The sequence below is a fragment of the Heloderma suspectum genome, chromosome 2, assembly GCF_057233095.1.
Source record: "Heloderma suspectum isolate Gila_16-S chromosome 2, 16-S_ref, whole genome shotgun sequence".
In the NCBI taxonomy this organism is placed as follows: Eukaryota; Metazoa; Chordata; class Lepidosauria; order Squamata; family Helodermatidae; genus Heloderma; species Heloderma suspectum.
The window spans coordinates 368,028,469-368,056,073 of NC_139459.1; the positions used below are offsets into that span (position 1 = coordinate 368,028,469).

Below are 27,605 nucleotides of genomic sequence, written 5' to 3' on the forward strand. Positions count from 1 at the left end.
TATTTGCTTTTTAGTAAACTTCACAACCTAATTACAGTGTAAAAAATTGGGGTCTATTTTTGTCATTGCCTATTTATCTCCAGAAACCTCGTTTATAGTGACTGCTGCCGTAACCATTTTGCCCCCCAATTATTGTCTCTGCGCACCCAATGAAAGTTGTCTCACTACGCCAGTGGGCACATGTAGGGTAAGTTGTAAGAAAGCACAATTTGTGACACTGCACAACATCACTGATCACAGGGCATGTCAGTTAAGCTATGGGTCTTAGATTCCAATTTTTTGGCTTTGTGAAGCTTGAGCCTACGTGAGAAAGGCTTAACTCTGGTCTTAAATTAGCAGGTTTTTTGATCAATGAATATATATTGGCTGAAGCTACACAGATTGGAAGCAAAGGCTGCTGCCTTAACAGACACACCCCGTGATCAGTGAGAATGTTGTGCACTCTCACAAACTGTGCTTGCTTATAATGGCAAGCCCCGCCCCGCCCCGCCCCACCCCAAATGGACACACAATTTTCCATATTCCTTCAGGCCCAAATCGAGATGGGGAGGATTGAGTGCCTGGAAGCAGCAAAGATGCCCCATGTTGTTCTGGTTCTGTGTTGCCTTATGAAGCATCTGGGCCTTACCGTCTTGCAGGAGGAATCCTCAATGAGTTGACCCATGCCTGCTTGTTGTGTGCATCAGTAGCAGACCTGTACATGAAGTACTGTCTGACCTCATGAAATCACATTTCAAAATTGAAGGAACAGGCACTGCACACAGAATCCACTAGTTTTCCTCTGCAAACTGCCAGCTTTCTTGTTGTTGTTCAGTCGTTAAGTCGTGTCCGACTCTTCGTGACCCCATGGACCATAGCACATCAGGCCTTCCTGTCCTCCACTCTCTCCCGGAGTGTGCTCAAGTTCATATTCATTGCATCGGTGATGCTATCTAGCTATCTCATCCTCTGTCGTCCCCTTTTCCTTTTGCCTTCAGTCTTTCCTAACATCAGGGTCTTCTCCAGGGAGTTTTCCCTTCGCATTAGGTGGCCAAAATATTTGAGCTTCAGTATCTGTCCTTCCAATGAGCAGTCAGGGTTGATTTCCTTTAGGATTGACTGATTTGACCTCCTTGCAGTCCAGGGGACTCGTAAGAGTCTTCTCCATCACCACAGTTCGAAAGCATCGATTCTTCGGTGCTCAGCCTTCCTTATAGTCCAGCTCTCGCAGCCATACGTTGCTACTGGGAAAACCATAGCTTTGATTATGCGGACCTTTGTCGGCAAGGTGATGTCTCTGCTTCTTACTATGCTGTCTAGGTTTGCCATAGCTTTCCTCCCAAGGAGCAAGCGTCTTTTAATTTCATGGCTACAGTCACCGTCTGCGGTGATCTTGGAGCCCAAGAAAATAAAATCTGTCACAGCTTCCATTTCTTCCCCTTCTATATGCCAGGAAGTGATGGGGCCAGATGCCATGATCTTCGTTTTTTTTAATGTTGAGTTTCAAACCAGCTTTTGCACTCTCCACTTTCAACCTCAACAAGGGCTCTTTAGATCTTCTTTGCTTTCTTCCATTAGGGTGGTATCGTCTGCGTATCTGAGGTTGTTCATCATTGAGTCTGTTTCCCGCCTCCCAGCTGAGCAGAGCAGAGCAGAGCGAGCTGCTCCAGCTGGTCCAGGGACTACAGAAGCAGGCAAGCTCCCAGAGAGCGAGCGAACAGAGCGAGCGAACAGGGGGAGCAAACAGGAGTTGGCCAGGGGAGTACGGCAGGGGAGGTCAAGGGGGAGGCCCCTAACATTTTTTTTTTTTATTATTTTATTTTTTTTTACTAACTTTTTTTCATTTATTTGTCTTGTAACACACACTTCCACACCAGTGGGACTCTGCTTTTAACCTCTACTGAGTAGAGGAGCAGGCACAGGCTAGTCTAGAACAATCACAAAGCTAGACACAAAAAGGGAAAAGAGGCTATGGAAGGACAAGACTCTCCAGTGGTGGTGACCTGCAAGGTGTGTGCAATGTTTGTTTTCTTGCCTGAGAACAACATGGCCTACACCTGCAACAAGTGCAAGTTGATCACGCTGCTGGAGGAAAAAGTAAGTGGACTGGAGCAGCGACTGTCAACCCTCCGGGGAATAAGAGAACACGAAGAGTTCTTGGACAGAATGGGGGAACTACAGCAGCAAAGGGCAGACCACAAGCTTGAAGAGCAACAGCAAGATGAGGCAGTGGGAAATTCTGAGGTGAAGAAAAATGGAGTAGAGGATACTCCTTGGAAAACGGTGACAGTTAGGAGAAGAAGAACTAGACGACACTCTGCACCAGTGGAAGCGGTGGAGCTGTGGAACCGATTCCAGGTACTTGCAGATGAGACTGGAGGACAGCCTGCAGAGGAAGAATCACAGGGGAACCTGCATGAGAGTGAGCAAGAGGCTAAAGGTCAGTCAAACAGAGGCGATGAAACCCAGGCCTACAAGAAGAAGAAGAGAAGAGTGGTAGTAGTGGGAGACTCCTTGCTGCGTGGGATCGAGACCCAAGTATGTCGCGAAGACCCGTGGACTCGCCAGGTATGTTGTCTCCCGGGAGGACAGATTAGAGACGTGACTGAAAGGTTGCCTGCACTCATAAAGCCCACTGACAGGTATCCCTTTCTTCTCATCCATGTGGGAACAAATGATACCGCCAAGCGGAGCTACGAAGAGATCACGTCAGACTTTGAAGCTTTGGGAAGGAAACTCAAGAACTTTGGGGCCCAGATAGTTTTCTCATCCATCCTTCCAGTAGTTAGAAGAGGGATAGAAAGGGAACGAAAAATACTCCGGGTGAATGACTGGCTACGAAGGTGGTGCCGACGAGAGAGATTTGGATTCTGGGACCACGGGCTATACTTCCTGGAAGATGGGCTGTTGGCTAGGGATGGGTTGCACCTCACAAAGGCTGGGAAGAATGTGTTTGGCCACAGCATGAAGAACTTCATCAGGAGGGCTTTAAACTGAATCCTACGGGGAAGGGAGATGTAACGTTGGGGGTAACAATGGACGTAGGCGCATGCACTGCAATGGAGAGAACAGCTCTGATAGCGTCCAATAATAGTCTTCAGACACAGGTAGGAAGAAAGCCAGACTATGAAGCACATGGTCTTCGATGTCTATATACTAATGCCCAGAGTATGGGAAACAAACAGAACGAACTTGAACTCTTAATACAGGAGGGAAATTATGACTTGATAGGTATAACTGAGACTTGGTGGGATGACTCTCATGACTGGAATACAGCAGTTGAAGGATATAACTTGTTCAAAAAGAACAGGAGGAACAGAAAGGGAGGCGGGGTTGCACTGTATGTGAAAAATACATATCTCTGCACAGAAATACAGGAGGAGGAGCTTGGTAGCCCCATCGAGAGCATCTGGGTTGAAATAAATGGAGCAAAGAATAAAAGGAACCTGGTGGTCGGAGTCTACTACCGGCCACCCAATCAAGGAGAAGACAAGGATGAAACTTTTGAAAAGCAAATAGCCAATGTTTTAAGGAAGCATGATGTAGTAGTAATGGGGGACTTCAATTTCCCCGATATTTGTTGGGAGACAAATTCTGCAAAACATGGCCCCTCCAGGAAATTCCTGACTTGTGTGGCGGATAACTTCCTCCTACAGAAAGTAGAGGAAGGAACTAGAGGATCGGCTATCCTTGACTTGATCCTAACCAACAGAGATGACTTAGTGGATAAAGTAGCAGTTACAGGAACTCTGGGGGAAAGCGACCATGTTGTACTTGAGTTCTTGGTTCTAAGGGAAGCAAAAGCCGAGTGTACTCAAACGCGTACCCTGGATTTTAGGAAAGCTGATTTTAATAAACTCAGAACAATGATCAGTAAGGTCCCATGGCAAGCAATGCTAGCGAGAAAAGGAGTCCAAGATGGGTGGGAACTTTTAAAAAAGGAAATTCTCAAGGCACAATCACAAACAATTCCAACAAGAAGAAAAGGTGGAAGACAACAGAAGAAGCCAATGTGGCTTCACAAAAAGCTTAGGGATGACCTGAAAACAAAAAAGGACACATATAGGAAGTGGAAAGAAGGCCAAGTAACAAAGGAAGAGTACAGGCAGGTAGCACAGAATTGCAGGGATGGCGTCAGGAAGGCTAAAGCGGAGAACGAGGTGAGGTTAGCGAGGGATGCTAAAAACAACAAAAAGGCTTTCTTCAGCTACGTGCATAGTAAAAGGCAGAGGAAAGAAATGGTGGTTCAGCTATTAAATAAGGATGGCAAAATGATAACAGAGGACAAAGAAAAGGCAGAGGTGCTCAATTCCTACTTTGGCTCAGTCTTCTCCCAAAAGAGGGTCTATGACCCCCCTGGCAAAGGCGAAATACAGGCTGAAGGGGCAGGATTGCAGCTTGAGATCGACAGGCATATGGTCAAGGAACACCTCATTACTTTGAATGAGTTCAAATCTCCAGGGCCAGATGAACTGCATCCTAGAGTCATAAAGGAACTGGCAGAAGAACTCTCAGAACCGCTGTCTATTCTCTTTGAGAAATCATGGAGGACCGGGGAAGTGCCAGATGACTGGAGGAGGGCTAACGTTGTCCCTATCTTCAAAAAGGGTAAAAAGGAGGAACCTGGGAACTACAGACCAGTCAGTCTGACATCAATCCCTGGGAAAATTCTGGAGCAGATCATAAAGCAATCCATCTGGAAGCACCTTGACAACAATGCCGTGATTACTCGAAGCCAACATGGATTTGTCAAAAACAAGTCCTGCCAGACAAATCTGATCTCATTTTTTGATCAAGTCACCTCCCTTGTAGACCGTGGGAATGCTGTAGACATCATATACCTCGACTTCAGCAAAGCTTTCGACAAAGTGCCCCATGATATCCTGATGAGCAAACTAGCTCGAAGTGGGCTAGATGAAACAACGATCATGTGGATCCACAGTTGGCTACAGAATCGGACTCAAAGAGTGCTTATCAATGGGACCTTCTCAAGCTGGGGAGAGGTAACGAGTGGGGTACCGCAGGGCTCAGTCCTGGGCCCAGTGCTCTTCAATATTTTTATTAATGACTTGGAGGAGGAGGTGCAGGGAATGCTGATCAAATTTGCAGATGACACAAAATTGGGAGGGATAGCTAATACTTTGGAAGACAGAAACAAAATTCAAAGTGATCTGGATAGACTGGAGTGCTGGGCAGAAAACAACAGAATGGCATTTAATAGGGACAAATGCCAAGTTCTGCACCTAGGAAAAAGAAACCAAATGCGCAGTTACAAGATGGGGGATACGTGGCTCAACCACACTACGAGCGAGAAGGATCTTGGAATTGTCGTCGATCACAAGCTGAATATGAGCCAACAATGTGATGTGGCTGCAAAAAAGGCAAATGCTATTTTGGGCTGCATTCATAGAAGCATTGCTTCCAAATCCCGGGAAGTACTAGTTCCCCTCTACTCAGCACTGGTTAGGCCTCATCTGGAGTACTGTGTCCAGTTCTGGGCACCACACTTTAAGAAGGATGCAGACAAGCTGGAGAGGGTTCAAAGGAGGGCAACAAAGATGATCAGGGGACTGGAAACAAAGCCCTATGAAGAGAGACTGAAAGAACTGGGCATGTTTAGCCTTGAGAAGAGAAGACTGAGGGGAGATATGATAGCACTCTTCAAGTACTTGAAAGGTTGTCACAGAGAAGAAGGCCAGGATCTCTTCTTGATCATCCCAGAGTGCAGGACACGGAATAATGGGCTCAAGTTACAGGAAGCCAGATTCCGACTGAACATCAGGAAAAACTTCCTGAGTGTCAGAGCAATACGGCAATGGAACCAATTACCTGGGGAGGTGGTGGGCTCTCCCACACTGGAGGCCTTCAAGACGAGGCTGGACAGCCATTTGTCAGGGATGCTCTGACTTGGATTCCTGCATTGAGCAGGGGGTTGGACTCGATGGCCTTGTAGGCCCCTTCCAACCCTACTATTCTATGATACTATTCTATGATACTCCCGGCAATCTTAATTCTGAGCTGTGATTCATCCAACCCGGCGTTTCTCATGATGTACTCTGCATATAAGTTAAATAAGCAGGACGACAATATGCAGCCTTGTCGTACTTCTTTCCCAATTTTGAACCAATCAGTTTTTCCTTGTCTGGTTCTTACTGTTGCTTCTTGACCCTCATTCAGGTTTCTCAGGAGACAGGTAAGGTGGTCTGGTACTCCCATCTCTTTCAGAATTTGCCAGAGTTTGTTGCGATCCACACAATCAAAGAATTTAGTGTAATCAATGAAGCAGAAATATACGTTTTTCTGGAATCCTCTTGCTTTCTCCATGATCCAGCGAATGTTGGCAATTTGATCTCTAGTTCCTCTGCCTCTTCGAAACCCAGCTTGTACTTCCAGTAGTTCTTGGTTCACATACTACTGAAGCCTAGCTTTTAGGATTTTGAGCATAACCCAGAGAGCTTCGGCTACTGGATGGTACAGAAATGAAATAAATAAAATAAAACCTTGCTGGCATGTGAAATGAGCACAATTGTACGGTAGTTTGAACACTCTTTGGCACTGCCCTTCTTTGGAACTGGAATGTAAACTGACCTTTTCCAGTCTTGTGGCCATTGTTGAGTGTTCCAAATTTGTTGGCATATTGAGTGCAGCACTTTAACAGCATCATCTTTTAGGATCTTAAATAGCTCAGCTGGAATACTGTCATCTCTGCTAGCTTTGTTGTTACTAATGCTTCCTAAGGCCCACTTGACTTCACTCTCGAGGATGTCCGGCTCAAGTTCAGTGACCGCACTATCATGGCTATCGGGGACATTAAGATCTTTCCTGTATAATTCTTCTGTGTATTCTTTCCACCTCTTCTTAATCTCATCTGCTTCTGTTAGGTCCCTGCCTTCTTTGTCCTTTATCATGCCCGTCTTTGCACAAAATGTTCCCTTGATATCTCCGATTTTCTTCAAGAGATCCCTAGTCTTTCCCATTCTGTTGTTTTCCTCGATTTCTTTGCATTGTTCATTTAAGAAGGCCTTCTTGTCTCTCCTTGCTATTCTCTGGAACTCTGCATTCAGTTGGATATATCTTCCCCTTTCTCCCTTGCTTTTCGCTTCCCTTCTTTCCTCAGCTACTTGTAAAGCCTCATCAGACAGCCACTTTGCTTTCTTGCATTTCCTTTTCTTTGGGATGGATGGAGTTGCTGCCTCCTGAACAATGTTACGGACCTCCGTCCATAGTTCCTGAGGCACTCTGTCTATCAAGTCTAATCCCTGAAATCTATTCACCTCCACTGTATATTCATAAGAGATATGATTTAGGTCATACCTGAATGGTTTAGTGGTTTTCCCTACGTTCTTCAATTTAAGCCGAAATTTTGCAAGAAGCAGCTCATGATCTGAGCCACAGTCAGCTCCAGGTCTTGTTTTTACTGACTGTATAGAGCTTCTCCATCTTTGACTGCAAAGGACATAATCAATCTGATTTCAATATTGACCATCTGGTGATGTCCATGTGTAAAGTCACCTCTTGTGCTGTTGGAAAAGCGTGTTTGCTGTGATCAGCGTGTTCTCTTGGCAAAACTCTATTAGCCTTCATCCTGCTTCATTTTGTACACCAAGGCCATGCTTGCCTGTTATCCCGGTGATTTCTTGACTTCCTGCTTTAGCATTCCAATCCCGTATGATGAAGAGGACATCTGTTTTTGGTGTTAGTTCTAGAAGGTGTTGTAGGTCTTCATAGAACCGATCAACCTCAGCTTCTTTGGCCTCAATGGTCAAGGCATATACATGAATTACTGTGATGTTGAATGGTTTGCCTTGGATTTTTACTGAGATCATTGTATCGTTTTTGAGATTGTACCCGAGTACTGCTTTTCCCACCCTTTTGTTGACTATGAGTGCTACTCCATTTCTTCTAAGGGATTCTTGCCCACAGTAGTAGATATGATGGTCACCTGAATTAAATTCGCCCATGCCTGTTCATTTTAGTTCGCTTGATTCCCAAGATGTCGACGTTCAATCTTGCCATCTCATGTTTGACCACCTCCAGCTTACCTTGATTCATTGGCCTTACATTCCAGGTTCCTAAACGATATTGTTCTTTACAGCATCAGATTTTCTTTTCACCACCAGACACATCCACAACTGAGTGTCCTTTCGGCTTTGGCCCAGCCGCTTCACTCTTTCTGGCGCTACTTGGAAATACCCTCTGCTCTTCCCCAGTAGTATATTGGACACCTTCCGACCTGAGGGGCTTATCTTCCGGCATAATATCTTTTAGCCTTGTGATACGGTCTATGGGGTTTTCTTGGCAAGAATACTGGAGTGGGTTGCCATTTCCTTCTCCAGTGGACCACATTTTGTCAGAACTCTCCGCCATGACCTGTCCGTCTTGGGTGGCCCTGCACGGCATAGCTTATGGCTTCACTGAGTTACGCAAGCCCCTTCGCCACAACAAGGCAGTGATCCATGAAGGGGGCCAGCTTTCTAGCTTTAGAATAATATAGAGCATCCACGACATAAGTTCGACAGCAGTTATCGCCATATGCATTAATGGCGCAGAAAAACATTTAATAATTTTTGATCCCTACTTAGAAAATCACCAAAATAATAAAAACTTCCCATCCTTAATAAGCCAAAGCACAGTGCATACATTTTCACCAAAGTTTTACAAAAATATGATTTTGCCTTTTCAAAAATTGGAGATTTACCATTTCTCCCCTGTATGAGTTCTTTGATGCAGAATGAGGTGTTCCTTCATCCTGAAGCTCTTTTCACACTCCATACCACAATATGGTTTCTCCCTTGTGTGAGTTCTTTGATGACAAGATTTTTCTTCTCACTGAAGCTCTTTCTGCATTTCATACAACGATACATTTTCTCCCTTGTGGGAGTTATTTGATGACAAGTGAGATTTTGATTGTTGCTGAAGCTCTTTCCACACTCCAACAATGATTTGATTTCTTCCTTAGATATATGAAGGCCAGGAAAAACATGGAAAAATTTGGTAAAAAGGGGTTTTCCTCGTTTTTTTCTGAGGACTGTTTTTGTTTTTTACGAAACACTGGAAAAAATTTGAGAAGCTTTGGATTATGAAATACTTCCTCTTATAATTTAAAACAAAGTATTTATATATTGTTACCCAGTCTTTACTCCCCATAAAATGATTTCTAAAAATGATTAAGTTTTTAATTAAGAATACTTTTAAAGAAGGACTAGAGATGTAAAACGTCTGGAAATAATGAAGCCATGGGGAAAAATATTTTTATAATCCTCTCTGTAAGATTCTCAGCATACTTAGTTCTTTCATTCATTATTAAAATTATTGATCTAAACTATATTTTACTGGTAGATATTTATGTTCACTTTCCCAACATGTAAGTAGAATCACCATTGTGCATTCTTGACATTAAATGTGCATTCTTGACAGCTTCAATTTTGTTCTATACAGTCCTGTGTTTCTGATGCTATAGCTGTTATGTAATGGAGTTCTAATTTATTCAGACAATAATTACACATTTAATGAGTTTACTTTTTAAAGTTTTAAAATATAATGACAATTTTATGAGCAAACTAAGTCATACATAAAATAACCTTAGGAACAGAAAGGCTGCTTTATGTTCCTAAAGGAGTCCTCCCCAACCTGGAGCCCTCCAGAAGTTTTGGACTACAGTGCCCAGCATTCCTGACTACTGGCCATGCTGCCTGAGGCTGAAGTCCAAAATATCTGGAGGGTGCCAGGTGGGGAAGGCTATCTCAAAGCAAGAAAGTGACTTCAGATCTGTAAAGAACACCAACAAAAAGTAATGCTTCTTTTTCAATTTTTCCAAAACTTTCCAATTTTTCCACAACTCCCCCACCGGTTTTTTTCAATGGCCTCAAAATTTCCAGAAATGTTAAGCCTCTATTTCTCCCCTGTGTGAGTTCTTTGGTGAAAAGTGAAATCATGATTGTTCCTGAAGCTCTTTCCACACTCCAATCAATGATATAGTAGTCGTCCGACCTCATGAAATCACATTTCAAAACTAAAGGATAGGTATTGCACACAGAATCCATTAGATTTCCTCTGCAACATGAAATACATCTGAAAACAGTAGAGTACTGGCACCACTCTAGTTTTAGAATGATACGGAGCATACATGGCATAACTTCGACAACAATTGCTGCCACAGGCATTAATGGGGCAGGAAAATCTTAATAACTTTTGGCCTGCTTCTTAGAACCCCATTAAACGAATGACAGCCTTCCTTCTGTAATAACCCAGCACACGATGCATAGGTTTTGACCAACGTGGGACAAAAACATATGATCATACATTTCAAAAATTGGAGATTTACAGTCTCTACCCTGTGTGATTAGTCTGATGTTGAGTGAGATGTTTCTTCTGACTGAAGCTATTTCCACACTCCAAACAATGATATGGTTTCTCCTTTGTGTGAGTTGTTTGATGCCGAGTGAGATGTTCCTTCCTCCTGAAGCTCTTTTCACACGCCAAACAATGGTACGGTTTCTCCCTTGTGTGGGTTCTTTGATGTTTAGTGAGATTTGTCTTTGTTATGAAGGCCTTTTCACACTCCAGGCATTTATATGGTTTCTCCCCTGTGTGAGTTCTTTGATGAGTTGTGAGATCTATCTTCCGACTGAAGTTTTTTCCACACTCCAAACAATGATATGGTTTCTGCCCTGTGTGAGTTCTCTGATGTTGAGTGAGACTGATCTTCTGACGGAAGTTCTTTCCACACTCCAAACAATGATATGGTTTCTCCCCTGTGTGAATTCTTTGATGACAAGTAAGAGTGTTCTTCTCTCTGAAGCTCTTTCCACACTCTAAACAATGGTATGGTTTTTGCCCTGTGTGAGTTCTTTGATGTCGACTGAGATTGATCTTGCACCTGAAGCTCTTTCCACACTCTAAACAATGGTATGGTTTCTCCCCTGTATGAATTCTTTGATGCCGAGTTAGAAGTTCCCTGTCCCTGAAGCTCTTTCCGCACTCCAAACAATGATATGGTTTCTCCCCTGTGTGAGTTCTTTGATGTTCAGTAAGATATTTCTTCCAACTGAAGCTCTTTCCACACTCCAAGCATTGATATGGTTTCTCCCCTGTGTGAGTTCTTTGATGCTGAGTCAAAGTGATCTTCCAACGGAAATCCTTTCCACACTCCAAACAATGATATGGTTTCTCCCTTGTGTGAGTTCTTTGATGTTCAGTAAGATTTTTCTTCCAACTGAAGCTCTTTCCACACTCCAAGCATTTATATGGTTTCTCCCCTGTGTGAGTTCTTTGATGTTGAGTCAAAGTCATCTTCCAACGGAAATCCTTTCCACACTCCAAACACTGATATGGTTTCTCCCCTGTGTGAGTTCTTTGATGTTCAGTAAGATTTTTCTTCCAACTGAAGCTCTTTCCACACTCCAAGCATTTATATGGTTTCTCCCCTGTGTGAGTTCTTTGATGTTGAGTCAAAGTCATCTTCCAACGGAAATCTTTTCCACACTCCAAACACTGATATGGTTTCTCCCCTGTGTGAGTTCTTTGATGTTGAGTCAAAGTGATCTTCCAACGGAAATCCTTTCCACAGTCCAAACAATGATATGGTTTCTCCCCTGTGTGAGTTCTTTGATGCTGAGTCAAAGTCATCTTCCAACGGAATTCCTTTCCACACTCCAAACATTGATATGGTTTCTCCCCTGTGTGAGTTCTTTGATGTTGAGTCAAAGTCATCTTCCAACGGAAATCCTTTCCACACTCCAAACATTGATATGGTTTCTCCCCGGTGTGAGTTCTTTGATGTTGAGTCAAAGTGATCTTCCAACGGAAATCCTTTCCACACTCCAAACAATGATATGGTTTCTCCCCTGTGTGAGTTCTTTGATGAGAAGTAAGAAATTTCTTCCGATTGAAATTCTTTCCACACTCCAAACATTGATATGGTTTCTCCCCGGTGTGAGTTCTTTGATGTTGAGTAAGTTGGTCCTTCTTCCTGAAGCTCTTTCCACACTCCAAACAATGATATGGTTTTTCCCTTGTGTGAGTTCTTCGATGACAAGGGAGATTTATCTTGCGACGGAAGCACTTTCCACATTCTAGGCATTTATATGGCTTCTTCAGTGTGTGAATTTTGCAATGAGATTTAACGTTTGATTCAAAATTGAAAGTTTTCCTACATATATACAACCTATTCTTTTCCGGTCTTTTGTGTCTTTTTTCTTGGATTGTGATATCATGGGAGCCAGTGCCCTGAGAAGCAAAGGAATTCTTCCTCCTACTGCAACTTGCTTGAGTTTTCCTTCCCTGCAGTTTGCTATTTTTACATTTTTCTCTTTTCAGTGACAGCCCACATAGTTCTCTCTTATTCTCCCTTTCCCTCCTGTCACCTCCTGAAACGAAAACATGAAATTGGTAAAAGACTGAGGTAGCCATAGGACTTCAGACAATTGAGAACCCTCCATTAATGATTTTGATAAAGGGAAGAACTGAAAAGACCTAGATGGGATGCATTTCTTACCATGGAAATTCCCAGGTCAGGTGTTCAAAAAGGAATTTCTGAACCTTTCAGGTAAGAAGGAATCCTAAATCGCTGCAGGTTCAGCACCTCCTTTACTGAGCACTCCCAAATTGTCCACTTTTGAGATGACTCTGGCAAGCAGTTGTCAGAACCCCATTGTTTTTAGCCCAGAACAACTCTTGTCACCACCCAGGAATCTTCCTTTAACTGCTTTGGGGCTTTGTAATATCAGACCTGGGTCCACACGACTGAGCCCTCCTTGGTCTCCTGGCCTGTCCACTATCAGCTGGGTGAAGAGAGACTCCAATTTGAGAGAAAGAGACTCAGAGAGAAACAGCTGGGTTTGGGTTCTGCTACGTTCATTTTGGGGTGCTGGCTTATATGGCGGGTCAGTTCAGTGTTTGTATTTGTTGCAACTCTTAATGTTTCCTGGTGAACTGAAAGAAGGGATCTGGGGGTGCTGAAAGAACTGCACATGCCCCCCTCCAAGTGGAGTGTTAATTATTTGATGATTTTAATATGACACGGTGTATCCTATTTTATTTTTTTAATTCTGCCTTCTGAGAGCGGTTGCCTAAAAGACAGCCTCAAAATGCTAAATAAATGCGTAATATTGGATATGTGCACAAAACTGCTAATATTATCTTCCTCATCATTATTGCATTTGAAATGCAACAGAAACATTATCAGGAAAACAGGGATCCTTACCCAGAGAGGCCACGATCCCACAGTTGTCCTCCATGGTTTGCCGGTGCAGGGCTCTCTGGTCAGGATCCAGCAGTGCCCACTCCTCCTCCGTGAAGCACACGGCAACCTCCTCAAAAGTCACCAGACCCTGGAGGAAAAAAGAAAATGTTTGCTTCTCGAGGAGAACATAAAGTGAAATGGGCTGGGGATTATACTGAAGGATTTAAACTTGCTTGCTCTGAAAACCAGTTGCTGGGGAAACAAGGGCAAAAAAGAGCTATAGCCCCCTGTCCTCCTTGTGGGCTTCCCAAAAGGCATCTGGTCAGCCATTGTGAGAAACGGGTTGATGGACCAGAGGGGCCTTTGTTCCCATCCAGCAGGGCTCTCCTTAGGATCTTTGTTTGCGAGAAGGGAAACTAAGAATACAGGTTCATTTCGGCCCAGGAGGTGAGCAGGGAACAGATGGATCCAGGCTGCCCCCTGCCTGTGTTCACAGTGATCCTTCTGCCTACCTGATCCGGTTCCACTCCATTACAAAGAAAAATAGATGCCTCAGTATCCATTCCAGGTGTCATTCCAGCCCCTGCGAGAGACAAAAGTAATGGGAAGCCAGGAGTCCATGGTGTCTCAGAGACGGAGATTACAGTCCTACCCGCCTCAGAAGTAAGCCCCTTGGAACACAAGAGGACTTACCGCCAATTCAGATAGATAGAATTGCACTGGAAGTAATGCAATCTTAAGTACATTTGGGCGTTACAATATATACGCCTTATCTTCAATTTGCATGTTGGCAGTTCAGTTGGGTAAAAATGCGTATGTTCCCCTTTGTGCTCTTAGCTACAAATCACACTGTTGGTTTCCATGTCTAAAGTCGTCAAGTGTTGAAAAATAAACATAGTTTTGAATTGTGGAAAAGGCTGGAGACAAGCGTCTTCTCCCTGAAACGATCTGGGGCGGGGACATATAAGGAGCCCAAGGTTCTCTTCTCCAGAGAGCAAGGCCAGGTTGAACTGCACCCACCCCAAATTAATCCTCACCCTGCAGGGCAACGTGTCCAGCCCCATCCTGCCTGCTCCCTCTTCGTGGGGGGCTCTGCCTGGTGTCTGATGGAGCCTGCTGTGCCGCAGGGAAATCGGGTCCCACTTCTGCAAACAGACTCTGCACCTGAAACAGCAATGAAAATGTTGGGCATGAGATATGGGGCAACCGTCCATGGGTGGCTTCCAGAACAGCTTGTGCACTTAACAGAGTTTTAGACTATCGCCCCTCACATTCCCATCCCCTTGGATGCAATGCTCTCACCTGCTGCTGTTCCTGCTTCTCCTCTTCTGCCTGGCTCAGGAGGAAGCCTTCTGCCAGGGCCACCGCCTGGGAACTGGTCTCCACTCCACATTCGCTCACCCAGCTCGCCACCTCCACGGGCAGGATGGCCAGGAACTGCTCCAGGATCACCAGGTCCAGGATTTGGTTTTTGGTGTGTCGCTCTGGCTTCAGCCACCGACGGGAAAGATCGTGGAGTTGGCTGCAGACCTCTCGGGGCCCCTCAGCCTCCTGGTAGCGAAACTGTCTGAAACGCTGGAGCGGCAGCGGCACGTCTGAGCTGACCATGTCCTCACCTAGGATCTTCTGCCCTGTCCTTTCCCAGAACTCCCCGCTGCTCCTGGTATTCATGGCATCGGGGTCTCTTTGTGCTTCAGGGCCAGCGGAGCCTTGCTTGGCCATCTTTGACCTGTGTTCCAAAAAAACTTCAAAGAAAGTCTGCCTTGTTCTGTATCTGGGCAAAGACTGCTGTACGAGGCAGTGCTACCAAGGCTCTGTAAAGGCAGAACATGGTTCTGTTCAAGTATTATTACACTGTCAGGAAGAGATGAAATGTGCAGGGCTGCAACAGGAAGCAGTCTTGTCCCAGAAGGAAAGGCAGGCAAATGCCAAGACTGAAGGAGAAACTAGAGACTTTGAGAAGATCCTTAACCTGAGAGCCACTGAGCAAAATCCTTCACTTGCGCAAGTATCAGAACATGTCTCCTCCCCTCCCCACACACAGGTCCATCTCTCACCATTCATCCCCCTAAAACTACATTCCTTCTCTCGGCCTCTCTCTTCCCTGTTCTTCATCCTAAAGCTCCCAACTACACACCCCCTCTGTGACACCTTCTGCTGCTGCCATCTTCTCCTTATGCCTCTCTTTCATTAATCTACCTTAAAATTGGTTTAAATTAAGGCTGTCAGTCCTTCATGGAAAGCTTTGTTGATTAGCCATCTCATTTTTAAAGGTCAATGTATTAATCAACAGAATTCATGAATGCATACAAACTAAAAATTCTGATGAACACATTCATTTCTCTTTACTTTAGGCAGACGTTGTTTTACATGATACAATTTAAAAGGACCCATAACATTTCTCCCTGATTTTCTTAGGTATACTGCCTCAGCAGATGGAGGCTCCATTCATAACTATCTTAGCTAGGAGCTGCTTCACTGGAACAGATCAAGTTTTGTGCCCCACAGTAAGCTCGAGTCATTGCTCTGTTGGGGTTTCCTTTTTTTTTGTTCAGACTTTCTAACACCACTTTTCATTCTCTCTTATTTCCCTGCACCCCTTTTTCTAACTCAGTTATTATCAGCTTTCTCCTCCTTCTCAAAAGGACTCCTCCCCAGCCGCCTTCCTCTGCAGGACTGCATCACAGGGTTGGCCCAAGATCTTTTGCTGCCTTTAGCAAAAAAATCCCAGTGGAAGAAGAGTCGCTGGAACCTTGTGTGAGTGAGTTTTCCTCCCTCCTTCCATGATATGAGCTAGTCTGTAAGGCAAGACACCCTGAATAAGCCATTCCTGAATGAGCGGAGATTGCAGTGAGCGATCAAACCCTTTCCTTCACTCCCTGCCACGGTATGAGCTCCCTTGACCGTGAGTGACTGATTGTGTCTCCAATTTAGTGAGAGTCGGTCTCTGACTGTACCTTGGAATTTGGCAGTGCCTTTCGTTTCTCGCAACCTGTGGAGACCTCCTGATTGTTTTCCTATGTGTCCTGGTGTGAATTGAGGATGGGGTCAGATTCTTCCAAAGAAATTCCACAGCCCCCAAAAGGGACACCTGCAGTCTACATGTGCAGGAATTACGGACCTAAGACTTGCAAGTTTTGGAGAAATGGAACTTGACCTATCCAAACAATTTCCCTTGGTTGGACCTTGGATTTGGACAGAACTGTGCATTTAAGGGGAGTCTTGGAATCTCAGGGTTCCAAGGTGGCACAGGGTCCATGGGAATGCATTGTTTGATGGCATGCCGAGAAATCAAAGAGGTCACCTAAGTCTCGGGGAGCGGAGTCTTAAGGACTCCCAAGAAAAACTGAAAGACCAGGTCAAATTTTGGAACATCAGAAAAGAGCCCATGAAAGTTAGAGAAGAATTGCAAACAGTGATCACTTGTTATAATCCAAATTGGGCTGGCATAAGCCAACTCATGTGAGTTATTGTGCCCCAAGAAGTGCACATTAGATTAAAGGAACAAGCAAACTAGACAAATCAAGAACCCGTTGATCTTGATACTTTAGACCAAGCATGCATCAGACTCCTAGGAGCAAACCATGAAATTTGTCTGCAGAAAACTGATGAGGCTAAAATCAACAACTGTAAAGAAAACAAAAGTGAGACTCCAGCAGACTACATGGATCATCTAAAAGACACTTTTGAAAATCATTCTGGCATTGCTGCCACTTTTGGAGGACCAAGTTGGGCATTAGAAAAATAAGTGTCTTATTTCCATCCACAGCCTGGCTAGTGGATGGAAACACTTCACACACCCCAGCCGCTTCCCCCTCTTCCCCTTCCTCCTCAGAACTTTTGTGACTTCATCAATGCCCCTTTTCTTCCTATTTTCACCAGAGACCTTTTGTGTAAACTTGGCTGCACTATCTGTGTTCCCCTGACAGATATATTTAGATTTTCCTGAGCCACTTCCCTGATCTTCCGAGCTGAATCTGCTTCCACTGCTCCAAAGCTAGCACTGTTCTAAAACAAATTGGGCTTCTTGATTACTCTGTTCACTCTCTTGTTATGAAAAAAAATTATTGTGCTCTTAGTGTGCTTACCCAAAAGCACGGAGATAAGAACTGACCGGTGGCATATTACAGTACTTTCCTTGATTCTGTAGCCACAGGATTTTCTCCCTGCCTGCAAGCAGTTGCAGCCGCTGCCCCCCTTGTTCAAGCTTCTGAAAATATTGTGCTGCGTTCTCCTTTAACTCTTTGTGTGCCTCACTCAGTGGCAGCTCTTTTACCTATGACAAGGACTCAGCACCTATCTCAATCACACCTCTCCAGGTATGAAGTTTTGCTTCTTTCTAGCAGCCATACTACAGTGCAACGTTGTTCCACTATATTTCCTGGTGCTTTGCTGCCTGATCTTTCTAAATGTATCCATTATGATGGTTTGAAAGCAGATGAGCACCTAGCAAAGCCATATCCAGTCTTGTCAGACGCATATTTTGTAGATGGGTCTTGACAAAGAAATGCTGAAGGGATATGCTGTCGGTACTTCCCATATTGTAAAGAACAAAATCTTTTGCCTATCTGTACTTCTGCTCAAGTGGCAGAACTTTTGGCCTTAATGAGGCTGCTGCTTTATTCCTTTCAGCAATAAAATAGTCTCCCGTGGCAACTTTTGAAGATGTTGCACAACTCTCCAATCAAGCCCAAATATTGAAAAAGAAAAGTGGAGACTGGCTGGTTGTTCCCCAGACAGTTGCCTGGTAGCACCCATGGTCCTTCCCCACCTTGTAGTAGCAGATGGGAAAGGGAGAATTGACTTGAGTGATTCCCTGGGGGTGAAGGTGCCACATTAATTTAGATCAGGCAAGTTGCATAAACACGAATGTGTGCAATGTACCCAGTAACTGTGTTTTAGTTTTGCTTTAGAGAAATGTCTTCATATCTGTATTTGCGCCTATGATTCCTGCCATTTGGGGGGGTAAAATTTCTTATTCCTCTTAGTCATCAAATGCCTGTCCTTTGGGTCAGCTAGACAGATGGTCCTATGTGACACCCGAAAGTTACAATAGCAGAAACTTCTCCCATGCAAAGACAAGATGCGATGTCTGCCAATGTGACTAGCAATGAGAGGTGGGTGCCGGCTAGAGACCATCTGTATTGTTATGTGTTGGCTAATGTGTTTGAACATGTATCATAGCTTAGGCCCAACCTTCTGTGTGTACCAGTAAGTGTTGCTTCACAAAGAAGAAAATGCAACCTCAGCTGAATGTTTGCTGAGGGATGCTGTATGTGCTAAAGTGATGCTTTCGAGATGGGAATGACAGACAGAGCCAAACTGAAGGATTACAACACCTGCCATCAGCCTCTTTTATGCAGTATGGCTGGGGCACCACTTTTTAAAGTGGTCTAAGCAAGTGTAAACTTTTATTGAAAGTCACTGGTGGGAAACAGTTGTACTCTGAGCTAACAGTGGATTTAAAATCCTATGTATTATGCTTTATCCCATTGTAATGGTTAGTTATTTTCTTGCTTTGTCTTTTTACTTTGTATGTAGCCTAGTAAGCTTCATAGAATCATAGAATAGTAAGGTTGGAAGAGCCTACAAGGCCATTGAGTCCAACCGCCTGCTCAGTGCAGGAATCCAAGTCAGAGCATCCCTGACAGATGGCTGTCCAGCCTCATCTTGAACGCCTCCAGTGTGGGAGAGCCCACCACCTCCCTAGGGAATTGGTTCCATTGTCGTATTGCTGTAACAGTCAGGAAGCACGGGAGGGTGCTGTTGTGCTCATGTCCTGCTTGTTGGTTCCTGGTCAACAGCTGGTTAGCCATTGTGTGAACAGAATGCTGGACTAGATGGACACTTCATCTGATCCAGCGTGGCTCTTATGTTCTTATGATATGATTTGGGACCATTAGTGAGGGGATGGTGTTCGCCCCATTTTTGGGCTGCGACTGGGAGCAGCTGGAGGTTAGAAACTGCAGTTTCCGAATGGAGGTGGTGGCAGAGCTACCCCTCGCACAACGCGGACCAATCAGGAAGTGGCTGCTGCTGCGGCAGTTGCACAAGGGATGGCAGGAGCTGTTTTCCACTGCAAGAGCTGCTGGGATGTGTGGTTGGCCAGCCGGGAGGACTACAGAGGGGGTGGGGCGAGGGGTGGGTAAGTGAACCGTGCTGGTCACAGTTGCATGATGGTCAGTACGGAGCATGGGGCGTTGTTTGTGTTCCCCTCTTCGCAGAGTGGCTACCTAACCACCATGGATTTCCGTAACACGCCAACACGCTCAATGTCATCTAAGGTGCATTAACATAAACTGAAAGGGATTTATATTAAGGACAGAATCTACCCACACCAAGCATTATGTGTGTGTGTGTGTATAATACACACACACACACACACACACGCATACATGTAAGAATTTATCAATTTGCAAATCTCTCTCTCTCACATACACACACACATACACCCAAACTACAAAGCATGTCAGCACAAACTTCAAATTATTCCTCTAAACCCTACTTATTCAGTCACAACCCCAATGGAAAGGTTTTTAATCAATTAATTGGGCTCTGATGGGAATGGATTTTTAAAACAAAATTATTTGTGCTGAGGGAAACAATCCACCACTGCAGGAAAATGATCTCCTACCCACCCAGAAATGAACAAACGAGATCAGCAAGAAATATTAAAGAGGAGCAGTAAGATAATCCCTGGATGATGATGATATTCATGAAATTGTCTGAGCCGCCCCGCCCCGCCCCGCCGCCTTGAGGAGTCAGTGTACACTGCTGCTACAGCAGCCAGGCACTCGCAGAGCACTGGCCCAGACTGAGCTGGCCAGGCCGGCAAAGACTACGGGAGATGGTCAGGGCACTGATTCACTCTTTCCTTGCCCAGAAGGGCTCCTTGCCCACAGCCCTTCTGACCCTCGCGGTTTTACAGGGGGCAGGGTGGCATTTGATTGGCTGCCCAGCAGTGCTCCCTCAAAGCTGCTGCTGCCATCTTCTCCTTGAACCTTTATTTCATTAATCTACCTTGATTATTTATCTGATTTTTAAAGGTATTAATAAACAGAATTCATGAATGCATGGAAGCCAGAAATTCTGACGAATGCACACATTTGTTTCCCGCCTCCCAGCTGAGCAGAGCAGAGCAGAGCAAGCTGCTCCAGCTGGTCCAGGGACTACAGAAGCAGGCAAGCTCCCAGAGAGCGAGCGAACAGAGCGAGCGAACAGGGGGAGCAAACAGGAGTTGGCCAGGGGAGTTGCAGTGGTTGAAGAGACAAAGGAGACAAAGGAGACAGAGGCTAAGAGGTAAGTGGGTTGCAGGAAGCCCAGGGCACTGCCCTTTATCCTTCTGACTGGCTGTGAGCTCACCAGGAGCTTCTGAGAGCTCCAACTGAATTGGAGGGGTGTGGCCTGAGTACTCCCAGCAGCTGACTGGGCGGGAAGCTTCAGTCTGTTTCCCGCCTCCCAGCTGAGCAGAGCAGAGCAGAGCAAGCTGCTCCAGCTGGTCCAGGGACTACAGAAGCAGGCAAGCTCCCAGAGAGCGAGCGAACAGGGGGAGCAAACAGGGGGAGCAAACAGGAGTTGGCCAGGGGAGTTCGGCAGGGGAGGTCAAGGGGGAGGCCCCTAACATTTTTTTTTTTTTTACTAACTTTTTTTCATTTATTTGTCTTGTAACACACACTTCCACACCAGTGGGACTCTGCTTTTAACCTCTACTGAGTAGAGGAGCAGGCACAGGCTAGTCTAGAACAATCACAAAGCTAGACACAAAAAGGGAAAAGAGGCAATGGAAGGACAAGACTCTCCAGTGGTGGTGACCTGCAAGGTGTGTGCAATGTTTGTTTTCTTGCCTGAGAACAACATGGCCTACACCTGCAACAAGTGCAAGTTGATCACGCTGCTGGAAGAGAAAGTAAGTGGACTGGAGCGGCGACTGTCAACCCTCCGGGGAATAAGAGAACACGAAGAGTTCTTGGACAGAATGGGAGAACTACAGCAGCAAAGGGCAGACCAGAAGCTTGAAGAGCAACAGCAAGATGAGGCAGTGGGAAATGCTGAGGTGAAAAAAAATGGAGTAGAGGATACTCCTTGGAAAACGGTGACAGTTAGGAGAAGAAGAACTAGACGCCACTCTGCACCAGTGGAAGCGGTGGAGCTGTGGAACCGATTCCAGGTACTTGCAGATGAGACTGGAGGACAGCCTGCAGAGGAAGAATCACAGGGGAACCTGCATGAGAGTGAGCAAGAGGCTAAAGGTCAGTCAAACAGAGGCGATGAAACCCAGGCCTACAAGAAGAAGAAGAGAAGAGTGGTAGTAGTGGGAGACTCCTTGCTGCGTGGGATCGAGACCCAAGTATGTCGCGAAGACCCGTGGACTCACCAGGTATGTTGTCTCCCGGGAGGACAGATTAGAGACGTGACTGAAAGGTTGCCTGCACTCATAAAGCCCACTGACAGGTATCCCTTTCTTCTCATCCATGTGGGAACAAATGATACCGCCAAGCGGAGCTACGAAGAGATCACGTCAGACTTTGAAGCTTTGGGAAGGAAACTCAAGAACTTTGGGGCCCAGATAGTTTTCTCATCCATCCTTCCAGTAGTTAGAAGAGGGATAGAAAGGGAACGAAAAATACTCCGGGTGAATGACTGGCTACGAAGGTGGTGCCGACGAGAGAGATTTGGATTCTGGGACCACGGGCTATACTTCCTGGAAGATGGGCTGTTGGCTAGGGATGGGTTGCACCTCACAAAGGCTGGGAAGAATGTGTTTGGCCACAGCATGAAGAACTTCATCAGGAGGGCTTTAAACTGAATCCTACGGGGAAGGGAGATGTAATGTTGGGGGTAACAATGGACGTAGGCGCATGCACTGCAATGGAGAGAACAGCTCTGATAGCGTCCAATAATAGTCTTCAGACACAGGTAGGAAGAAAGCCAGACTATGAAGCACATGGTCTTCGATGTCTATATACTAATGCCCAGAGTATGGGAAACAAACAGAACGAACTTGAACTCTTAATACAGGAGGGAAATTATGACTTGATAGGTATAACTGAGACTTGGTGGGATGACTCTCATGACTGGAATACAGCAATTGAAGGATATAACTTGTTCAAAAAGAACAGGAGGAACAGAAAGGGAGGCGGGGTTGCACTGTATGTGAAAAATACATATCTCTGCACAGAAATACAGGAGGAGGAGCTTGGTAGCCCCATCGAGAGCATCTGGGTTGAAATAAATGGAGCAAAGAATAAAAGGAACCTGGTGGTCGGAGTCTACTACCGGCCACCCAATCAAGGAGAAGACAAGGATGAAACTTTTGAAAAGCAAATAGCCAATGTTTTAAGGAAGCATGATGTAGTAGTAATGGGGGACTTCAATTTCCCCGATATTTGTTGGGAGACAAATTCTGCAAAACATGGCCCCTCCAGGAAATTCCTGACTTGTGTGGCGGATAACTTCCTCCTACAGAAAGTAGAGGAAGGAACTAGAGGATCGGCTATCCTTGACTTGATCCTAACCAACAGAGATGACTTAGTGGATAAAGTAGCAGTTACAGGAACTCTGGGGGAAAGCGACCATGTTGTACTTGAGTTCTTGGTTCTAAGGGAAGCAAAAGCCGAGTGTACTCAAACGCGTACCCTGGATTTTAGGAAAGCTGATTTTAATAAACTCAGAACAATGATCAGTAAGGTCCCATGGCAAGCAATGCTAGCGAGAAAAGGAGTCCAAGATGGGTGGGAACTTTTAAAAAAGGAAATTCTCAAGGCACAATCACAAACAATTCCAACAAGAAGAAAAGGTGGAAGACAACAGAAGAAGCCAATGTGGCTTCACAAAAAGCTTAGGGATGACCTGAAAACAAAAAAGGACACATATAGGAAGTGGAAAGAAGGCCAAGTAACAAAGGAAGAGTACAGGCAGGTAGCACAGAATTGCAGGGATAGCGTCAGGAAGGCTAAAGCGGACAACGAGGTGAGGTTAGCGAGGGATGCTAAAAACAACAAAAAGGCTTTCTTCAGCTACGTGCATAGTAAAAGGCAGAGGAAAGAAATGGTTGTTCAGCTATTAAATAAGGATGGCAAAATGATAACAGAGGACAAAGAAAAGGCAGAGGTGCTCAATTCCTACTTTGGCTCAGTCTTCTCCCAAAAGAGGGTCTATGACCCCCCTGGCAAAGGCGAAGTACAGGCTGAAGGGGCAGGATTGCAGCTTGAGATCGACAGGCATATGGTCAAGGAACACCTCATTACTTTGAATGAGTTCAAATCTCCAGGGCCAGATGAACTGCATCCTAGAGTCATAAAGGAACTGGCAGAAGAACTCTCAGAACCGCTGTCTATTCTCTTTGAGAAATCATGGAGGACCGGGGAAGTGCCAGATGACTGGAGGAGGGCTAACGTTGTCCCTATCTTCAAAAAGGGTAAAAAGGAGGAACCTGGGAACTACAGACCAGTCAGTCTGACATCAATCCCTGGGAAAATTCTGGAGCAGATCATAAAGCAATCCATCTGGAAGCACCTTGACAACAATGCCGTGATTACTCGAAGCCAACATGGATTTGTCAAAAACAAGTCCTGCCAGACAAATCTGATCTCATTTTTTGATCAAGTCACCTCCCTTGTAGACCGTGGGAATGCTGTAGACATCATATACCTCGACTTCAGCAAAGCTTTCGACAAAGTACCCCATGATATCCTGATGAGCAAACTAGCTCGAAGTGGGCTAGATGAAACAACGATCCGGTGGATCCACAGTTGGCTACAGAATCGGACTCAAAGAGTGCTTATCAATGGGACCTTCTCAAGCTGGGGAGAGGTAACGAGTGGGGTACCGCAGGGCTCAGTCCTGGGCCCAGTGCTCTTCAATATTTTTATTAATGACTTGGAGGAGGAGGTGCAGGGAATGCTGATCAAATTTGCAGATGACACAAAATTGGGAGGGATAGCTAATACTTTGGAAGACAGAAACAAAATTCAAAGTGATCTGGATAGACTGGAGTGCTGGGCAGAAAACAACAGAATGGCATTTAATAGGGACAAATGCCAAGTTCTGCACCTAGGAAAAAGAAACCAAATGCACAGTTACAAGATGGGGGATACGTGGCTCAACCACACTACGAGCGAGAAGGATCTTGGAATTGTCGTCGATCACAAGCTGAATATGAGCCAACAATGTGATGTGGCTGCAAAAAAGGCAAATGCTATTTTGGGCTGCATTCATAGAAGCATCGCTTCCAAATCCCGGGAAGTACTAGTTCCCCTCTACTCAGCACTGGTTAGGCCTCATCTGGAGTACTGTGTCCAGTTCTGGGCACCACACTTTAAGAAGGATGCAGACAAACTGGAGAGGGTTCAAAGGAGGGCAACAAAGATGATCAGGGGACTGGAAACAAAGCCCTATGAAGAGAGACTGAAAGAACTGGGCATGTTTAGCCTTGAGAAGAGAAGACTGAGGGGAGATATGATAGCACTCTTCAAGTACTTGAAAGGTTGTCACAGAGAAGAAGGCCAGGATCTCTTCTCGATCATCCCAGAGTGCAGGACACGGAATAATGGGCTCAAGTTACAGGAAGCCAGATTCCGACTGAACATCAGGAAAAACTTCCTGAGTGTCAGAGCAATACGGCAATGGAACCAATTACCTGGGGAGGTGGTGGGCTCTCCCACACTGGAGGCCTTCAAGACGAGGCTGGACAGCCATTTGTCAGGGATGCTCTGACTTGGGTTCCTGCATTGAGCGGGGGGTTGGACTCGATGGCCTTGTAGGCCCCTTCCAACCCTACTATTCTATGATTCTATGATTCTATGATTTCTCCCGACTTAGAAAGGCTGTGTCTTACATTACGTAATTAAGAAGACCCATAGCATTTCTCCAGTTTTGGGAGATACACTGCTGCCGCAGATGGAGTCTCCACTGCTGTCATATCTAGGAGCTGCCTCACTGGAGCCGAGCAAAAGTTCTCCCAGGACGAGACACACGTCTGGTGCCCCGCAGAAGCCCGGGCTCGCCGGCTGCGAGGGCTGCTCGTTGCCTGGCCGGGCGCATCAACCCCTCTCTTCCGTGCCCGCTTCTTCCCCCCTCCCCATTCTCTTCCCGCTGTCCGCCGCCCCCTGCTTCCCGAGGGGCCTTCCCCCAGCTGCCCCTGCTCGGACGCGCGTTGCAGGGCTGCCCAGCCCAACCCCGCCGGCGCCTCGCCGCGCAGCCCGCCGGCAGTGCGGGGCCAAGCCCGCCGCGCGCAGGCTGCGGCTTCGCTGCCCGCGCAGGGCGCCCGACGCCAGCTGTCCCGCGGGCCCGGCGAGGCCCCTCCGCCCTCCGCCCGCGCGTGCTTGCCCCGGCCAGCCGGCCAGGGGCGCCCCGGCCGCACGCGGAAGGCACGGGGGCCCGCTCCGGCCGACTGCGGCAGGGAGGGTTTGGGCGCGCACGGGGGAGGGCGACGCACGGACCAGCTCGGCGGACCGCCTCGCCGCTTCGGCCCTGCGGCCCCCGGCCCGAGGGGCCCGGGCTGCTGGGAGGACGGCGGGAGCCCCGCGTCTGGGCCCGATCGGATCGGCGCCGGGCGCCTCCCGCTGCGGAGGTGCGGGGTCCAGCGCCCCCGCCCGGAACCAGGTGCGCCCCGACGCGCGGGGGGAATCGGCGCCTCCCGGATCTCCCCCCTCTGCCCGTGCCCCGCCGCCCGGGAGCCCCCTCCCCACGGCGCGCCAGGCGGGGCGGGGCGGGGTCTCACCTGATCCCTCGGCGGGCGCGGAGCAGCGCCGGCGGGCCGCCAAAGCCCCTTCGCCGGGCCGGGGGAGGCGGGGCAGGAAAGGGCCCGGGGAAGTGCCTCTCCCGCGGAGGGCGCGGCCCTCCCCCCCTCCCCTGCTTCCCGAGCCCCCTTCCTTTCTAGGAATCGCGTTCGCTTCTTTAACCCTCGGCTGCCTCTCCGCGCCCCCGCGCGCCAGCGGGCAGGACCTTGCTCGCGCCGCGCTGGGCCGGGCTCCCCTCGGCTGCCCGCGCAATGATTTCTTCGTTAGGTTCCGGGCGTTCCCTCTCCCTGCGGAATGGCATGAGAAGGAGCGGCTCCCTGAGGCAAGGGGCGCGGGTCCCGCGCGAGGAAAGCATGGGGACAGGCAGCATCCAGCCGAGCCACGCTGGGGGACCCATTTGGCTCCGGGCCTTCCCCAGCAAAACCGGACTCGGGGGCTTGAGGGGGAGGAAGCCGCTCTCTCTTGCCTCTGATGCTTCCTTTGTGGTCGGTGCTGGGCCGAGGGATGAGGCAGGGAAGAAATACATGGGATGGATAAGGAGGAAGCAGAGGAGAAGAAATGCTGTTGGCCCTATGAAGAATCATAGAATAGAATCATAGAATATTAGGGTTGGAAGGGGCCTACAAGGCCATCGAGTCCAACCCCCTGCTCAATGCAGGAATCCAAGTCAGAGCATCCCTCACAGATGGCTGTCCAGCCTCGTCTTGAACGCCTCCAGTGTGGGAGAGTGGTTCCATTGTCGTATTGCTCTAACAGTCAGGACGTTTGTCCTGATGTTCAGCCGGAATCTGGCTTCCTGTCACTTGAGCCCATGATTCCGTGTCCTGCACTCTGGGATGATCGAGAAGAGATCCTGGCCTCCTTCTCTGTGACAACCTTTCAAGTACTTGAAGAGTGCTATCATATCTCCCCTCAGTCTTCTCTTCTCAAGGCTAAACATGCCCAGTTCTTTCAGGCTCTCTTCATAGGGCTTTGTTTCCAGTCCCCTGATCATCCTCGTTGCCCTCCTCTGAACCCTCTCCAGTTTGTCTGCATCCTTCTTAAAGTGTGGCGCCCAGAACTGGACACAGTACTCCAGATGAAGCCTAACCAGTGCTGAGTAGAGGGGAACTAGTACTTCCCGGGATTTGGAAACAATGCTTCTATTAATGCAGCCCAAAATAGCATTTGCCTTTCTTGTAGCCACATCACATTGTTGGCTCATCTTCAGCTTGTGATCGACAACAGTTCCAAGATCTTTTTCACTTGTAGTGTTGTTGGGCCACGTATCCCCCATCTTGTAACTGTGCCTTTGGTTTCTTTTTCCTAGGTGCAGAACTTGGTATTTATCCCTATTAAATGTCATTCTGTTGTTTGCTGCCCAGTGCTCCAGTCTATCCGGATCACTTTGAATTTTGTTTCTGTCTTCCAAAGTATTAGCTATCCCGCCCAATTTTGTGTCATCTGCAAATTTGATCAGCATTCCCTGCACCTCCTCCTCCAAGTCATTAATAAAAATGTTGAAGAGCACTGGGCCCAGGACTGAGCCCTGCGGTACCCCACTCGTTACCTCTCCCCAGTTTGAGAAGGTCCCATTGATAAGCACTCTTTGAGTCCGATTCTGTAGCCAACTGTGGATCCACCGGATCGTTGTTTCATCTCGCCCACTTTGAGCTAGTTTGCTCGTCAGGATATCATGGGGCACTTTGTCGAAAGCTTTGCTG

At 46.8% G+C, this 27,605-nt stretch overlaps 1 protein-coding gene across 1 annotated transcript; it reads right to left on the reverse strand.

The window, feature by feature from the left end:
* Positions 1-9,467: 9,467 nt before the first annotated feature.
* LOC146355949 (uncharacterized) lies at positions 9,468-25,990 on the reverse strand. Its single transcript, XM_084830680.1, has 6 exons — positions 25,884-25,990; positions 14,465-14,976; positions 14,200-14,326; positions 13,675-13,745; positions 13,184-13,310; positions 9,468-12,347 (listed from the first exon to the last, which is right to left on the reverse strand). The coding sequence occupies exons 2-6, from the start codon at positions 14,882-14,884 to the stop codon at positions 10,309-10,311; spliced, it is 2,784 nt and encodes a 927-aa protein (XP_084686806.1). The 5' UTR covers positions 14,885-14,976; positions 25,884-25,990; the 3' UTR covers positions 9,468-10,308.
* Between the last annotated feature and the right edge of the window lie 1,615 nt (positions 25,991-27,605).

Bases quoted from the DNA above. Each gene is read 5' to 3' on its own strand.
- LOC146355949 (XM_084830680.1), bottom strand. From the start codon at position 14,884: ATGGCCAAGCAAGGCTCCGCTGGCCCTGAAGCACAAAGAGACCCCGAT. The intron at 14,327-14,464 runs GTGAGAGCATTG...TTGCTGTTTCAG, and splicing joins AGAAGCAGGAACAGCAGCAG to GTGCAGAGTCTGTTTGCAGA. The intron at 13,746-14,199 runs GTGAGGATTAAT...TGTCTCTCGCAG, and splicing joins TGGACACGTTGCCCTGCAGG to GGGCTGGAATGACACCTGGA.